Raw genomic sequence first — 18,489 nt, forward strand, 5'->3', positions numbered from 1 at the left:
GCTTCGGCTCTGAAAGCCGCACCGCAGGTAGGTTTTCGCTGTAGGCTGTATACGCACAGTGGGCATGGGGTTTCTAGAAAGCTCGTCCAATTTGCTTGTACTGTACATTGCAGCGTTTTGGATATAGCAAAAACACACCGCATACAAACCGCTGCAAACACTGATCGTGGCCACGCATCCTTAGGCCACATTATTTTAAGCGTACAAAACCATACATGAAGTATGGGATTTTAGTGGTCTAGTTGCCCTCATTTACATACATTTTTTTCTTCTAGCCTCAGTGCATCCTTGGCATGGTGAAGGGCTCTGTCATTGTGACACCCCTGGATTTAGGCTATGTGCGCACGTTGCGTACTAGCCCTGCAGAAATTTCTGCAGCGATCTGAAGAGCACACGTGCGCTTCAAATCGCTGCAGAAAATGTCAGTAGAGAAAAAAAAAGCCGATTCCATGCGCTCTGCCTGCAGCTCCTGCCATAGACAGAGCAGGAGCTGCCGGCAAAGCGCACGAAAGAAGTGACATGTCACTTCTTAGAACGCAGCGCTTCGGGCAGCAGCCGACGCGCTGCGCTCTAAGGCTACTTTCACACATCAGTTTTTTCCCCATCAGGTACAATCCGGAAAAAACGGGTAAAACGGATCCAGTACCGCATCAGTTTTATCCCCATAGATTTGCATTGTTACCGGATTGTACCTGACGGCTTTGCGTTCGCATCCAGAAAAAAACGGATGCGGCAAAATTTATCAAAGCGGCGGCCGGAGGCAACGTGTCTTGCAACTTTTTTTGTCCGGCAAAAAAACCCGCATCGCGCCGCATTTTCAATGCATGCCTATGGATGCCGGATGCGTCGCAGAAAAAAACGCATCCGGCCGCCGCATGCGGTTTCTTCCACTGCGCATGCTCAGTGGCGTGCCGCAACCGGAAAAACCCGGACCGGCCGCATGTAAAAACTTATGCAAAAGATGCGGTGTTTTCGCCGCATCCGTTGCATAGGTTTCACAGCCGGATTGAGCCGCACTGCCCAAACCGGATGTGTGAAAGTAGCCTAAGACGCCACGTGCGCACGGCCCCTGCACAATCTCCATAGACTGTACAGGGGACGCAGGACGCATGCAGTTACGCTGCGCTACAAAGCGCAGCATAACTGCATGTATTTACGCAACGTGCGCACATAGCCTTACTTACTGAGCACTGTCATAGCCTAACAGTGGCAGCTGCAGGCAGGAGCCAGCCATGAGGGACAATGATAATGCCAGCTTTCATACATTCTAGAACATGGAAAGATCAGGGATTGCCACGCCTGTGATCCTGGTGCCTGCTGATCCTGCAAGCGCCTGCTCTCAGGATATGGAATGTTGTGGAAAGTTGCAGACCATCATCATATACAATTGGGAAGTGCAGCACCATCATTCATTCTCATTTGTAGAGCGCCAACATACTGCATAGCACTTTACAATTCAGAGGGGACATACACAGACAATATCAGACACTAGAGTGACATAATAGCAGATCCCAAGAGTAAGGGCCCAGACATTAGACCGGAGGCAGCGCAGAAACTCCACAATTAACACTGTGCAAGGGCTGTTAGGATATGCGAAATGAGGAGCACGTGGTGCTGTGAGCTGCGGACCACAAAGGGTGCACCGAAGCCAATCTTTGTCTTCAGCTCTATATACAGATATACCTGTAGAAGTAGCTCAGTGGACTCCTGTGGCCACCACACTGCAGTCAGAACTGACTCGTCACCGGCCAGCAGGCGACTGCTCCACGAGCGTCTCGCCCCAGACAATAAGCGCTTCCCACAGCTCAGCCACTTAATCTCGCGATAAGCTGCATCACAACGCCCCGCCTTTAATCCTCTGCGATGAAAGAGCCAATAGCGTCGCTCGATAATACGTTAGCGGTCTCCCAGGGACCTATGGCGAGCGGCGGTGTTCAGCAGTCCCCGTTCCGGCTTTATAAAGGTAGCCACGAGTTGGCATTCTCACGAGAAACCATTTTGGAGGAGGCGAGTAGTCGTGGGGTTTCGGGAGTTGTCAGGAAACGAGGCGGCTCAGGCTTACATTGACATTGCCACACCTTCCGTGACTGTTTTACGGTACGTTTGCTCGGTGCTGCGCGCTCTGTGTAGAGTTACGCGAGCGCCCTCGGTTCCGGGCCGCATTCAGCTTTCTCTTTCTCCTCAGACGTGATCCCCTTGCTCGATTGCACCGAAATGTCAGAGGCCGAGCAGCAGTACATGGAGACTTCCGAAAACGGCCATGAAGCTGCAGAGGGTGACGCCGATACTAAACAGTCCGCGGCGGTAGGCCAAAACGGCTCGGAGGGTGAGCAGATCAATGCAAGCAAAGCCGAGGAGGACGCAGGGTGCGTACCTGATCTTTCTCCCAGTATAAATCAAGCCGCGTAAGTTGTGGAGCTTTCTCTCGTAACTGTATCTAACGGTGCATCCTTTGTTCCACTGCTTTTGTTGGCGCCATCTGCTGTAGGCGGAGGGGAGGGGCTTGCCGTGTGTCGGCTCTCAGCTGCAGCTTTCTGACCTGCTCTATATACTGCGGCCTTGTGGCCGGCTTCTGTCCTGCTCTATATACTGCGGCCTTGTGGCCGGCTTCTGTCCTGCTCTATATACTGCGGCCTTGTGGCCGGCTTCTGTCCTGCTCTATATACTGCGGCCTTGTGGCCGGCTTCTGTCCTGCTCTATATACTGCGGCCTTGTGGCCGGCTTCTGTCCTGCTCTATATACTGCGGCCTTGTGGCCGGCTTCTGTCCTTCTCTATATACTGCGGCCTTGTGGCCGGCTTCTGTCCTTCTCTATATACTGCGGCCTTGTGGCCGGCTTCTGTCCTGCTCTATATACTGCGGCCTTGTGGCCGGCTTCTGTCCTTCTCTATATACTGCGGCCTTGTGGCCGGCTTCTGTCCTTCTCTATATACTGCGGCCTTGTGGCCGGCTTCTGTCCTGCTCTATATTCTGCGGCCTTGTGGCCGGCTCCCCCTCTGCCCTGCTCTATATACTGCGGCCTTGTGGCCGGCTCCCCCTCTGCCCTGCTCTATATATTGCGGCCTTGTGGCCGGCTCCCCCTCTGCCCTGCTCTATATACCGCGGCCTTGTGGCCGGCTCCCCCCTCTGCCCTGCTCTATATACCGCGGCCTTGTGGCCGGCTCCCCCTCTGCCCTGCTCTATATACCGCGGCCTTGTGGCCGGCTCCCCCTCTGCCCTGCTCTATATACCGCGGCCTTGTGGCCGGCTCCCCCTCTGCCCTGCTCTATATACCGCGGCCTTGTGGCCGGCTCCCCCTCTGCTCTGCTCTATATACCGCGGCCTTGTGGCCGGCTCCCCCTCTGCTCTGCTCTATATACCGCGGCCTTGTGGCCGGCTCCCCCTCTGCTCTGCTCTAAATACCGCGGCCTTGTGGCCGGCTCCCCCTCTGCCCTGCTCTATATACCGCGGCCTTGTGGCCGGCTCCCCCTCTGCCCTGCTCTATATACCGCGGCCTTGTGGCCGGCTCCCCCTCTGCCCTGCTCTATATACCGCGGCCTTGTGGCCGGCTCCCCCTCTGCCCTGCTCTATATACCGCGGCCCTGTGGCCGGCTCCCCCTCTGCCCTGCTCTATATACCGCGGCCCTGTGGCCGGCTCCCCCTCTGCCCTGCTCTATATACCGCGGCCCTGTGGCCGGCTCCCCCTCTGCCCTGCTCTATATACCGCGGCCTTGTGGCCGGCTCCCCCTCTGCCCTGCTCTATATACCGCAGCCATTATACGTTCTAGAGCTACAGCGCTGGCATTGACCGGGCAACTACCATATGTGCGCCCTGCACTGCCTCCTGGAGCCTGTGTGTGCAGGCCAGTCTTTGTATTTGTATTGTGTGCCCTAATGCAAGATTCTTGCTCTGCAGCTACTTCATTGAAAAATAAGGCCTTCAGTCCTTGTATTGTGCAGATGACAACCAGCAATGTCAGTCATGGTGATCTATGGTTTTCTCCATGATTGTGCGATCGTTAGGCCTCATATTTGGTTTGATTGGCTTCTTTTTATTTGGCTCTTGAGGTACAGAAAAAGGTGTCTGGCACAAAACAGCCTCTACTTACCTGCTCAGTTCTCCCTGCATGCCGGATCTTTTGCGCATATGACTACATGAAGCCGATTGCTGTTCTTGGATTACCACCGATGTAAAAATGCCGCTGACTGGCTGCAGTGGTTAGATGGCTCATGTAATAAAATCTACAAAACCCATCAGCCTTCACCCTTTCATGACGGTGCGATTTCTCTCCCCCCCCCCCACTGCACTGTATGGTCGCTATTCTGGGCTATATTCCCCTAGATGGCTAGTCTACAGCAGCAGAAAAGCAGGCTTTCTATGCTGCTTGTATTGCATGTGCTGCAGTGTGCATTTGTACTTTATGCTTGTATGATATACATTGCACTGTACGGTCGCCATTCTTGGCTCTATAAGTCGGCAGCAGCATATAAGCAACACAGGCTTTCGATGCTGTTTTTACTGCATGTGATACTGTTACACGGCACTGAACCCCATTGTGTGCAATGCTCCCCTGTAGCACTTGGTCGGCCGGGGTCTCTACTTGACGTGGCCAAAGAACCACCTCTCAACCCTGTCCAAGGACAGGGACGGAGTTGCAATGGGATAGAGACTTGCAGTCCGGACAGGCCATGGGCAATCTGGATCATTGCTCCCTGGCCACCCTCATTTGGAATAAAATCGGTGCTCCGGGGGGGGTCCCAGGAAGACTCTCTGTATGATGAGGCAGACGTAGCTCATCAGGACTTTGATCCTGACACCGCTCTCACTCCGGATACACCGGATGGTGACGCCATAAGGAATGATCCTTTAGCGTCCATCAATGGAATGTTGGATCTTTTCTCCCTCAGCTCCCCCAGCGGAGGAGTCAGCTTCACAGCAGGAGAAGTCCCATTTCAGTAGCTCAAACGTATATTGAGTATTGTTCTGGCCACGCTGACTTCAGAGAAGCAGTCCAGGAACACCACGCTTCCCAGATAAGCGTTTTCTCCAAACGTATTAAGGATACACGTTATCACTTTCCCCCTGACGTGGTCAAGCGTTGGACCCAGGGTCCAAAGGTGGATTCTCCAATCTCCAGGCTTGCGGCTCGAGCCATAGTTGCAGTGGAGATGGGACTTCACTTACAGATGCCATTGACAGACAGATGGACTCTGGTTGAAATCTGTCTATGAGGCTATCGGCGTGTCGGTTGCTCCGGCATTCACAGCCGTATGGGCACCCTAAGCTTTTCAGCTGTTCTTGCGCAGCTGGTCTTGGGCACATGTACATCTGTGCCGCAGGGGCGTCCGTAACCTCGCAATGTCTGCATTGCGACTTACCCTATTAATGCTGTCCTGGAAGGACAGTCGAGGTTTCGGTCCTTCCCAGGCTCGGGCAGGTCCCAATTGTCCTCGTCCAAAAGGGCTGAAAAGCCTCAGAGGGGCTCAGCTTCCGGCCGGGCTCAATCACGCCCAAGGAAGGCAGCCGGAGGAACCGCTACCAAGGCGGTCTCCTCATGACTCTCAGCTCTCTCATCTCTCCGCATCCGCGGTTGATGGCACTCGCTCGCCTTTGGCGACATTTAGCTGCCACAGGTCACAGACCGGTGGGTGAGGGACAGTGTGCCCACGTGCACAGGACAGAGTTCTGTTCTCGTCCTCCGACTCGATTCTTCAGAACGTCCCCACCTCCCCACCGAGCAGATGCTCTTCTGCAGGCAGAAGGAGTGGTAATCCCGGTTCCTCTTCAGGAACAAGACACGGTTTTCCTCCAATCTGGTTGTGGTGCCAAACAAGGATGGCTCTTTCCGTTCCGTTCTGGACCTAAAACTGCTCAACAAGCACGTGGAGGCCAGGCGGTTCCGGATGATACCCTCCGCTCCGTCATTGCCTCAATGTCTCAAGGAAATTTCCTAGCATCAATAGACATCAAAGATGCTTATCTCCACGTGCCGATTGCTACAGAGCACCAATGTTTTTCTACGTTTCGTGATAGGAAACGACCATCTTCAGTTCGTAGCTCTGCCATTCGGGCTGGCGACAGCCCCACGGGTGTTCGCCAAGGTCATGACGGCAGTGGTAGCAGTCTTGCACTCACAGGGACACTCTGTGATCCCTTACTTGGACGATCTACTTGTCAAGGCACCCTCTCAAGAGGCATGCCAACTCAGCCTGAATGTTGCGCTGGAGACTCTCCAGACGTTCGGGTGGATCATCAACTTCTCAAAGTCAAACCTGTCACGACCCAATCACTAACGTATCTTGGCATGGAGTTTCATACCCTCTCAGCGGTAGTGAAGCTTCCGCTGGACAAGCAGCGGTCACTACAGACTGGGGTGCAGACTCTCCTTCAAGGTCAGTCGCACTCCTTAAGACGCCTCATGCACTTCCTCGGGAAGATGGTGGCGGCAATGGAGGCGGTTCCGTTTGCGCAGTTTCATCTGCGTCCACTTCAATGGGACATTCTCCGCCAATGGGACGGGAAGTCAACATCCCTGAACAGGAAAGTATCCCTTTCACAGACGGCAAGGACTCTCTGCAATGGTGGCTTCTTCCCACCTCATTATCACAGGGAAGATCCTTCCTACCACCGTCTTGGGCGGTGGTCACGACAGACGCGAGTCTTGTCAGGGTGGGGAGCGGTTTTTCTCCACCACAGGGCTCAGGGTACGTGGACTCAGCAGGAGTCCACCCTTCAGATCAATGTTCTGGTAATCAGAGCAGTGTATCTTGCCCTACTAGCCTTCCAGCAGTGGCTGGAAAGAAAGCAGATCCGAATTCAGTCGGACAACTCCACAGCGGTGGCATACATCAATCACCAAGGAGGGACACGCAGTCGGCAAGCCTTCCAGGAAGTCCGGCGGATTCTGATGTGGGTGGAAGCCACGGCCTCCACCATATCCGCAGTTCACATCCCCGGCGTAGAAAACTGGGAGGCAGACTTCCTCAGTCGCCAGGGCATGGACGCAGGGGAATGGTCCCTTCTCCCGGACGTGTTTCAGGAAATCTGTCGCCGCTGGGGAAGGCCGGACGTCGACCTAATGGCGTCCCGGCACAACAACAAGGTCCCAACCTTCATGGCACGGTCTCGCGATCAAAGAGCGCTGGCGGCAGACGCCCTAGTGCAAGATTGGTCGCAGTTCCGGCTCCCTTATGTGTTTCCACCTCTGGCACTCTTGCCCAGAGTGCTACGCAAGATCAGATCCGATTGCAGCCGCGTCATACTCGTCGTCCCAGACTGGCCGAGGAGGGCGTGGTATCCGGATCTGTGGCAGCTCACGGTCGGCCAACCGTGGGCACTACCAGACCGACCAGACTTACTGTCCCAAGGGCCGTTTTTCCATCGGAATTCTGCGGCCCTGAACCTGACACTGTGGCCATTGAGTCCTGGATCCTAGCGTCTTCAGGATTATTCCACGGGGTCGTTGCCACCATGAGACAGGCTAGGAAGCCCACGTCCGCTAAGAACCACAGAACGTGGAGGATATTCTTATCCTGGTGCTCTGCTCAGGGAGTGTCTCCCTGGCCATTTGCATTGCCTACCTTTCTTTCTTTCCTGCAATCTGGGTTAGAAAAAGGTTTGGCGCTCGGCTCCCTTAAAGGTCAGGTATCGGCGCTATCCGTCTTTTTTCAGAGGCGTTTAGCACGCCTTCCTATGGTGCGCACGTTCCTACAGGGGGTTTGCCATATCGTTCCCCCGTGCAAGCGGCCGTTAGATCCATGGGATCTGAACAGGGTACTAGTTGCCCTCCAGAAGCCGCCCTTCGAGCCTCTGAGGGAGGTTTCACTTTCTAGACTATCCCAGAACGTGGCTTTTCTGGTAGCGATCACATCTCTTCGGAGAGTGTCTGAGCTGGCAGCGCTGTCATCCAAGACTCCCTTCCTGGTCTTCCACCAGGACAAGGTAGTGCTGCGCCCCATTCAGGAGTTTCTCCCGAAGGTGGTATCCTCTTTTCATCTTAATCAGGATATCTCCTTGCCTTCGTTTTGTCCTCATGCAGTTCATCGGTATGAGAAGGATTTACATTTGTTAGATCTGGTGAGAGCACTCAGAATCTACATTTCCCGCACGGCGCCCTTGCGCCGTTCGGATGCACTCTTTGTCCTTGTCGCTGGTCAGCGCAAAGGGTCGCAGGCTTCTAAGGCCGCCCTGGCTCGATGGATCAAGGAACCAATTCTTGAAGCCTACCGTTCTGCTGGGCTTCCGGTTCCATCAGGGCTGAAGGCCCATTCAACCAGAGCCGTGGGTGCTTCCTGGGCATTACGACACCAGGCTACGGCTCAACAGGTGTGCCAGGCAGCTACCTGGTCGAGTCTGCACACTTTCACCAAACATTATCAGGTGCATACCTATGCTTCGGCGGACGCCAGCCTAGGTAGAAGAGTCCTGCAGGCGGCAGTTGCCTCCCCGTAGGGGAGGGCTGTCTTCGCAGCTCTAACATGAGGTATTTCTTTACCCACCCAGGGACAGCTTTGGGACGTCCCAATCGTCTGGGTCTCCCAATGGAGCGACGAAGAAGGGAATTTTGTTACTTACCGTAAATTCCTTTTCTTCTAGCTCCTATTGGGAGACCCAGCACCCGCCCTGTTGTCCTTCGGGATTTTTGGGTTGTTTCGGGTACACATGTTGTTCATGTTGAACGGTTTTTCAGTTCTCCGATGTTACTCGGAGTGAATTTGTTTAAACCAGTTATTGGCTTTCCTCCTTCTTGCTTTTGCACTAAAACTGGTGAGCCAGTGATCCCACTGGGGGTGTATAGCCAGAAGGGGAGGGGCCTTACACTTTTTAGTGTAATGCTTTGTGTGGCCTCCGGAGGCAGTAGCTATACACCCAATCGTCTGGGTCTCCCAATAGGAGCTAGAAGAAAAGGAATTTACGGTAAGTAACAAAATTCCCTTCTTTCCAACTCTTGGAAATTCAAATTCACACAGCGTTTTTTGTTGCATTTTTTGAGGATACGTTTTTCAGCTGCAAAAGCAGATCAGATTTTTAAAACACTGCATCGCCTGAAAGATTTTTGAGCCCAAAGATAATGTTTTCAATAGCAAAAGCAGATTAGAAAAATAACGACCAATGCTTCAAACATCAGTATAATTAAACTGATGAATGAGTAATGAACAACAGCTATAAGAAAATTTAGGATTCAGTATGTTTGAGATGGAAGGCCACAGTGCTGTTCATGTAACTGGGGAACAAACAGATATTACAACAGAACAGCAGACTGATACTTTAGAATTGGATGATCTTGTTGAAGCTGCTTCAAAATACTTTCATATTCATCACATGCGCTGTGTTGTGCACATGCTGTAGCTGGAAATAAGAGTCTGCAAGAGGGACATGCTGGAAATCTGTTTGGGAAAAGTGAGGAAATTGGGTATTGCCACCAGAACCCCTAAAATTGATTCCATCTTGAGGAGACATGCTGGGAAAGGGGCAATTGTCGATCAAGCCACTCGGTGGGGCATCACTTATTTAATGATTGAGCGATTGCTTGAACTAAAACAATTTCTTATAGATATGGCGAACCCTCGGGTAACCTTAAATGAAGGTCAATGGACACAGGTGGCTGAATTGAAGGAATTGCTAAATCACCCATTTACTGTTACTAAAAATGACAATCTGAGGATTTAACTCCTGGCATTTTCATAAGGGAGTGGAAGAACTTGCTATTTTGCCTGTCCCAAAGAGGAGATTTAATCGCAGATGGCATTTCTGCTTCAATGAAACGGAGAGAAACGCCGCTATTGGAAAATAAAATTCTTCTGGCAGCTGTTTATGTGGACCCAAGTCATCATGTACTGCTTGATGATCAACGGCTTACTAACGGAAAAGCTCTGACTGAGGTAGCAGTTGGGATGAGTGGCCTACAGGACTGCCAAGCACAAGAGTACTTGGGTCCTGACAGTGTTACTGCTGCCATAAACTCATCCTGATCAGATGAGTTTAACTTTGACAAGTATTTGGATGATATGGAGCAGGCAACAAAACATACTAAATAACATTTGTGCAGTCTGAATTTTTTTTTCTAAGAAATTGCCTCCATCAGATCCTCCTTCATAGGTGACCTCAAATCTGACCTAATTATTTTAAGGCTAGAGAACATTCTCTCTACACTAACTTGGGTTGGAGGCAAAGCCGTAACCACATTGGGCAACATCTAACAATTTCCGGGTATAAAAGAATTGCCTCTTGCAGTTAGTTTTGATGAACGGTCTAATTTTTCTTTGAGAGCAAGTGAAAAATTTTGCTGAAATATGGTCAATCTACTTGCTTTAGGAGACGGAGTGATATCTTTTTCCTTGCAGCAATGCTTTGCCTTCTCCATGTCATCCAAATACTTGTCAAAGTTACTCATCTGATGGGGATGAAGACAGCAGTAGCAGTGTCAGGATCCGGATGCAAGTCCCCTTGCGCCTGGCAGTCCTGTAGGCCACTCAACCTAACTGTTACCTTAGAGCTTCTTTTCCTTTAGTAAGCTGTTGATTGTCAAGCAGTATATGATGACTTGGCTCCACATAAACAGCTGCCAGAAGAATTTTATTTTCCAATAGCTGTCTCTCGCCGTTTCATTGAAGCAGGAAATGCCTGTCCCAAACCTCTTTGGGACAGGCAAAATAGCAAGTTCTTCCACTCCCTTATAAAAATGCCTGGAGTTAAATACTCAGCTTGTCATTTTTTTTTTTTTCTTTTTGTCGCGGTATATGGGCGATTAAGACATTCCTTCAATTCAGCCTTCTGTGTCCATTGACCTTCATTTAGGGTTACCTCAGGGTTCACCATATCTATAAGAAACTGTTTTAGTTCAAGCAATCGCTCAGTCATTAAATGAGTGCTGCCTTACCGAGTGGCTTGATCGACAATTGCCTCTTTCCCAGCACATTTCTTCAAGGTGGAATCAATTGTAAGGGTTCTGTTGGCAATAACGAATTTCCTCACTTTTCCAAACAAATTTCCAGCATGTCCCTCTTGCAGACTCTTATTTCCAGCTGCAGCGTGTGCACAACACAGCGCGTGTGATGAATATGAAAGTGTTTTGAAGCCGCTTCAACAAGATCATCCAATTCTAAAGTATCATTTTGCTGTTCTTCTGTTGTAATATCTGTTTGTTCCTCAGTTACATGAACAGCACTGTGGCCTTCCCATCTCACATGCTGAATCCTAAATTTTCTTCTAGCTGTTGTTCATTACTCTTTCATCAGTTTAGTTACTTATGTTTGAAGCATTGTCTGCTACAATAGCAAGAACCTATACATAGAGACCATAACGAATACCCACATAAGTAGTAACCATATATTATTTTATGATAAGTCCCATATCCAATGGGATACTATATAATATATTATATTATGTGGGTTATCTGAACCATCAGGGACAATCGCAGTATCAAGGGGAAAAAACAAGGAAAAGGCGATCAAACAGTCCATTAATTGTGCAAAATTTTATTGATCAAGTGAATGTAAAAACACCATAAAACATCATAAGCATCCGGACACATTACTGACCATAATAGATCAAACTTGTGGTATATATAAAGGGAGGAAGCCCTGCCATATACAGCGACCATATTGAAAAAATAACATATCTCAAATATTTGCCGTATGATATAATAGGTCAAGGGTGGAGACACAGATCACCACTCAAAATTATGTATATATGTAGTCAGCAGGATCTATGGAAATATTCAGAAATTTGGGTGATAAATTATCATTTATTACATCCGATATTTCCACAAACCCAAGCAATTGACCATTAGGATCAATGGTGATGATGAGGCTCCAAACCCATAACTGTCACAACCTGCCAGTATTAGTTAATGACAATAAAATCACCGCCGAGGAAGCCAAAACTGTCCAATCAAAGTTGGGCTGCAAGACCAGATAGGGTTATATATACATAGATTATATTATTTACCATTATTGTATGCAGTCACCATTAGATTGGACAACCAGCCAATAACGCAGCGGCATGATACTATCATTAAGCAGTCAAAAAGCAATCTACTATAATTCTTACAAAAGCAGGCCAGACAATATAAGGTTAATACAGAATTGATATGCATTAACTAGGGATGGTAGTTATCATTAGATCGACCAAACCACCAGCAATTGGTGTATTACTCACACTACAATTGTGACAATAAGGTGCCTAAATTCAGCTTAACACACGAGCATGGACCAGACTAGTGGGTCGCCGTGCGGAGGCAGGATACCAAGTTACCTGAATAAACTTTGCAGATATACAAGACTCAGAGTGTGTCCGGATGCACAGGACGCCCTACACGTGTTTCGGCCTTTATATATACCACAAGTTTGATCTATTATGGTCAGTAATGTGTCCGGATGCTTATGATGTTTTATGGTGTTTTTACATTCACTTGATCAATAAAATTTTGCACAATAGCAAGAACCTGTAATGTTTTCGGGTTTTTTTTTTTTTTTTTGTTCGTAATCTTCCACGAAGGCCTGGAGAAACTGGCTGGTGTGATGAGCTTTAGTATCTTTTACTGCCAGTGTGTTGGTAACAATTTCTTAGTCACAAACATCGAACATTGATGGCAAAATACTTCACTATGTGACGTGTGCGGGCATTCATTTTAAGAAACATGAAGCGTCTTGAGTCTTAAGATCATTATATATTTTTTTTTTTTCTAGGGCTTCGTATATCACTAATTTTTAATACTTTCTTTTTTTCCAGAGAAACAAAGTTTGCGGGCCGTTTCTCCATTAACAGCTGGTCGTGCAAATAATAATTGTACACCGTTCTTCACAAGCTTTATGAGCGGTCTTAAACAAATCTGCTGTCGTTACAGTAACTGTCACTTACAAAATATCTTAATTAGGATTGAGATGCTGTTTCCTCCACCTTTGTCTGGCAGGAAGTGCTGGGCACTGGTTTCTTGGTGTTGCTGTTATCTTTCTCAGTCACAGCTTTGAAAACTTCTGGGTGGAAGCGTAGTAAATGTCTTTTTAGATTGAAAGCTCTTGTAGGAGCATTTTTATCACTGCCTGAGTATGCACTGATTTTAGCATCACGGCATTTGTTTTCATCTGGGTCACTTGTCATACATTGACACATAAAATATTTTTATCTTGAGTCACTGAAATGCTCAAATACAGCTGACTTCATAGGGAGCTTTTAAGACCTTTTATAATCCTATAAATTCACTCTCAAAATTTTGTCCTGTACAAAAAAACGTACAGTTTTTTCCGCTTTATAAGATGCACCTGATTAGAAGACTCACCCCCACATTTGGTGAAGGAAAAGTTGTTTTTTTTTTTTTTTTCTAAAGTTAAATGGGGTCCGTGTTATAATGCCAGTGTCCGTCTAACAAGTCATATAGGGTATATGTCCCTCATAGCCTCCCCATCTTTCAGTTTCCAACATGGGGTCACATGTGGGGGAGCTCCACTGTTTGGGCACATCAGGGGGATCTCCAAACACAACATGGTGCGGCTAACGATTCCAGCTAATTTTCCATTTAAAAAGTGAAATGACGCTCCTCCTTTTTTGTTTTTATGCCTCAATGTATGAAGCACGTGAGGGTTCAAAGTGCTCATTACCCATCTAGATTTATGCCATGGGGGGTCTAGTTTCCAAAATGAAGTCACTTGTGGGGGAGCTCCATTGTTTAGGCAGGGGGTCTCCAAACGCAACATGGCGTACGCTAATAATTCCAACCAATTTTGCTGTGAAATGGCACTCCTCTTCTGAGCCCCATCGTGTGCTCAAACAATTACTTTCCACCACATATGAGGTATGTGTGTACTCAGGAGAAATTGCACAATACATTTTATGGTGCATTTTTTCCTGATACCCTTGTGGAAAAAAAGCTACCTGGTTGAAATAACAATTGCATGGTAAAAAAAGTGTTCAGTAAACATCTAGATAAATTCCATGAGGGGTCTAGTTTCCAAAATGGGGTCACTTGTGGGGGAGCTCCATTGTTTAGGCACCTCAGGGGGTCTCCAAACACAACATGGCATCCACTAACTATTCCAGACAATTTTGCGTTTGAAAAGTCAAATGTCGTTCCTTGCCCTGCTGTGGCCCAAACATTTGATTTCCACCACATATGAGGTATCTGTGTACTCAGGAGAAAATGCACAATACATTTTATGTTGCAATTTTTCCTGATACCCTTGTGGAAAAAAAGCTACCTGGTTGAAGTAACAATTTCGTGGTAGTTTTTTTACGATAATTTTTACGGCTCAGTTATTCACTTTTGTGAAGCCCCCAGAGGTTCAAAGTGCTCAATAAACATCTAGATAAATTCCATGAGGGGTCTAGTTTCCAAAATGGGGTCACTTGTGGAGGAGCTCCATTGTTTAGGCACCTCAGGGGGTCTCCAAACGCAACATCGCACCTGCTAATTTTTCCAGACAATTTTGCTTTCAAAAATTCAAATGATGCTCCTTCTCTTCCGAGCCTTGCCGTGCGCCCAAACAATTGATTTCCCCCACATATGAGATCTGTGTACTCAGGAGAAATGGCACAATTAATTTTATGGTGCATTTTTCCTGATACCCTTGTGAAAATGCAAAATTTTATGGCTATGTGCGCACTGGAAAATGGAATTTTCTCAAGAAAATTCCGCAGGTATTCAAAGATTACCGCACCCGCGGTAAAAAACCGCGGCAAACCGCACCCGAAAACCGCATGCGGTTTGCTGCGATTTTACCGCAGTATTGCTGCGGTTTTGCCGCGTGCGGGTTGAGATGTGCTTTATTGCATTCAATGCAATAAAGCACATTGGAAAAAAAAGTCATTTCATTCTGAGATAAAGAGATGGAGGGATAGATAGATGGATAGAGGACAGATCGCTGCATTTCCCACGGTCGGCAGTGAGTTCACATTACCGGCCGTGGGAAATGACCGGTAATTACCTCTGTCTGCTGCATTCATTCAGCGCTGTGTCTGTGACAGTCGCGGCTGGATGTAAGCAGCGCAGGACCTGTGGATTACGCCGGAGCTTTGTTTCGGGAGGGGTTAATAAAAGGGTTAACGAGGCTTGTTTGTTTTTATTTAAAATAAAGGATTTTTCTGTGTTTTATTCACTTTACTTACGGGTTGATCATGTCAGCTGTCACATAGACGCTGCCATGATCAAGCCTGGAGTTAATGGCGGTGATCCACCACCATTAACCCCTTGTATTACCCTGACTGCCACAGCATCACGGCAGCAGGAAGAGCCGGGGACACGCCGGTGCTGCCGCATGCGACAGTCCCGGGGCAGCTGCGGCTGATATTCTCGGCTGTGGGAGTGAGGCGGGGGACGTTAACCTTGCCCCTCTCCCTCCCCAGCCTGAGAATACCGGGCCGCCGCTGTGTGCTTACCTCGGCTGGACGGTAAATATACAGCGGAGCCCACGTTCTTTGTTTTCTATATTTCCGTTTGATTTCTACTGTGTGTGTGTGTCTGTGATGTGCGTGTGTTTACTCTCTGCTTTGCTTCCTCTTCCTGTAATGACATCACTTCCCTGCCAAACCGCAGGCAAGCGATGTACATTACCGGAGGTAAACTGCGAAATACCGCAGGGAATAACGCAGGAAAACGCAGTGAACCGCACAGAATTTGCTGTCTGCGTTATTCCCTGCGGGATTTCACGATTAACATTGGAGTCAATGTAGTGAAATCCCGCAGCGACGTGCGGAAAAGAATTGACATGCAATTGTTTTTGCTGCGGGAATCCCGCAGGTAAACATGCAGCTGTCAAATTCCGCCTAGTGCGCACAGGATTTTTTTTGCCCATAGGTTTTGCTGGTGATTCACTACAGAGATGTTATGAACATTTTCTGCAGCAAAACATACAGCAAAACCGCAAAAAATCTGCGGCAAAATCCGGTAAGTGCACACATAGCCTAAAGTATTAAAATTTTCTCTCCAGGAAAGGAGACAAACTCTAGCGCAGCGCCACCTATTGGAAGTAGCGATCCTAAAAGTTAAATATGGATTTTTAGCAATCCTTTCAATATAACTAAGGATATATATGCCAGATTCAGAATGGCTAAAGTAACATTTTTGTGTAAAAAAAAAAGTAAAATTTTCATTTTTTCCTTCCACATTGCTTTGGTTGCTGTAAAGCTCCTAAAGGGTTAATAAACTTCTTGGATGTAGTTTTGAGCAGTGTGAGGTGTGCAGATTTTAGAATGGGGTCACTTTTGGGTATTTTCTATCACCTAGGCCTCTCAAAGTCACTCCAAATGTGATGTGGTACCTAAAAATTTTTTTGTACATTTTGTTGGAAACATTGCTGATTAACTTCGAACCCTTCTATCTTCCCCACGGAAAAAAAAATTTGTTTCGAAAATTGCGCTGCTATAAAGTAGACAAGTGGGAAATGTAATATAGTAACTATTTTGTGTGACATATCTCACAGATTTATGGGCATCAGAGAGCAATAGAGAAGGGTGTTCAATTGCCGCGCCAACAGATCACTCATTCAGATGATGAAGACCAATGTCACTTTATTTTCATACAGGTCTACGCGTTTCTGGAGCACCTGCTCCCTTCCTCAGGACCATCAGGTTAAAAATAACATCAAATCTGTTCCACAGAGATCAGACACATCATAAGTAGTGAAAATGACATCATAGGGACCACCCCCTTCAGAAAAAAACGGCGGGAAAAGGCTGCCACGTTGTCAGCTATGACGTTTACATAGAAACAATAAAAAAAAAAAAAACATCAAACACATGAATGTCAAAAAACACCTCTGTAAATTGTGAATCACACCCATTACATGTTGCATGAAAAAACGGGATGTGTGTAAAAAATAAAATACATAATGATAATAATTAAACCGTGTATATGCATGACATGTCCATATAATATGAAAAAATGAACATGAAACAGTGTAGAACCCGGAGAAGTACAGGTGCATGAAACATCAAGTGCATACTGTGCTTAAGCAGAGATGGAAGAGCGTCAGCATCAGTCTCTGCCGCCACCAAAGGGGAATGAAAATCAAGTGAAAACCGATGTGGATTGAACCTCAGGTAAGAGCAAGTGTAGTTGAGTGTGCAAAACATGGGAACATAGGTTTTCTATGTTCCCATGTTTTGCACACTCAACTACACTTGCTCTTACCTGAGGTTCAATCCACATCGGTTTTCACTTGATTTTCATTCCCCTTTGGTGGCGGCAGAGACTGATGCTGACGCTCTTCCATCTCTGCTTAAGCACAGTATGCACTTGATGTTTCATGCACCTGTACTTCTCCGGGTTCTACACTGTTTCATGTTCATTTTTTCATATTATATGGACATGTCATGCATATACACGGTTTAATTATTATCATTATGTATTTTATTTTTTACACAAATCCCGTTTTTTCATGCAACATGTAATGGGTGTGATTCACAATTTACAGAGGTGTTTTTTGACATTCATGTGTTTGATGTTTTTTTTACTTCGGCGCTCCATTGGGAGACCCAGACGATTGGGTGTATAGCACTGCCTCCGGAGGCCACACAAAGCAATTACACTAAAAAGTGTAAGGCCCCTCCCCTTCTGGCTATACACCCCCAGTGGGATCACTGGCTCACCAGTTTTCTGCTTTGTGCGAAGGAGGTCAGACATCCACACATAGCTCCACTGTTTAGTCAGCAGCAGCTGCTGACTATATCGGATGGAAGAAAAGAGGGCCCATATAGGGCCCCCAGCATACTCCCTTCTCACCCACGGTGGTGCTTGTAAGGTTGAGGTACCTATTGCTGGTACAGAGGCTGGAGCCCACATGCTGTTTTCCTTCCACATCCCCTGGAGGGCTCTGTGGAAGTGGGATCTTGCCGGCCCCCAAGCCCTGAGGCCGGGCTCCATCCACAGACCCAGAGAACCTGATGGATTCGGAGCATGAGTACAGTCAGGGACATGGCCCTGCATCATTCAGGTACTCGGTGTCCCCGGCAGGCACGGACACTCTCAAGGCTTGCTGAGCGTTATGGTGCGCCGGGGACAGTAGCGCTGTGCGCTGGGGTTAGGTCACTGCAGCTTTGCTGAGTGACGTTACATGTTGGGAACTACTGCGCCGACCGCTCCTGGAGCGGCGGCGCAGCTGCGACTTGTAGTGCGCCGGGTACTTTGCGCCGACCGCGCTTTTACGGCGGCGGCGTTTCTAACTTTAGTACCCGGCTTCTGCGGCCTAGCGCCGCTTCGTTCCCGCCCCCACCCTGTCACTCAGGGTAGGGGAGAGACGCTGCTCAATTGGCAGCGCCGAGGGCTGGAGCTTTATTTACATGCTCCAGCCCTCTCACTAGGCACAGTGGGAAGCAGGCTTCCCGCTCTTCGTCTGTATACGCCCAGGGCCCGCCCCCCCTCTCCACAAGGACGCCGGCAGCCATTACACATGCAGTCTGGCTGGGGAAAGGCAGCAGGCTCTGGGAGACCCAGACTAAAGGGATTTCGGCGACCACACACCCGCTCTTAAGCGGGCGGTAAGCAGCATTTTAGTGCTGGCCCCACTAGTGCCTCAG

General features: G+C 48.2%; 1 protein-coding gene across 3 annotated transcripts in view; it reads left to right on the forward strand.

Annotated features, from left to right (window-relative positions):
- Nucleotides 1-1,961: 1,961 nt before the first annotated feature.
- Nucleotides 1,962-18,489, forward strand: part of HNRNPAB (heterogeneous nuclear ribonucleoprotein A/B) — a 94,565-nt gene continuing 78,037 nt past the window's right edge. The window contains exons 1-2 of one of the 3 annotated variants that reach the window (XM_075344567.1): nt 1,962-2,097; nt 2,186-2,405. In XM_075344567.1, coding sequence (XP_075200682.1) covers nt 2,215-2,405 — 191 coding nt within the window. In that variant the 5' untranslated portion in view covers nt 1,962-2,097; nt 2,186-2,214. The remainder of the gene's footprint in view (nt 2,098-2,185; nt 2,406-18,489) is intronic. The other 2 variants (XM_075344566.1, XM_075344568.1) reach the window with 2 other exon arrangements.

The sequence above is a fragment of the Anomaloglossus baeobatrachus genome, chromosome 4 (assembly GCF_048569485.1).
Source record: "Anomaloglossus baeobatrachus isolate aAnoBae1 chromosome 4, aAnoBae1.hap1, whole genome shotgun sequence".
Taxonomy (NCBI): domain Eukaryota; kingdom Metazoa; phylum Chordata; class Amphibia; order Anura; family Aromobatidae; genus Anomaloglossus; species Anomaloglossus baeobatrachus.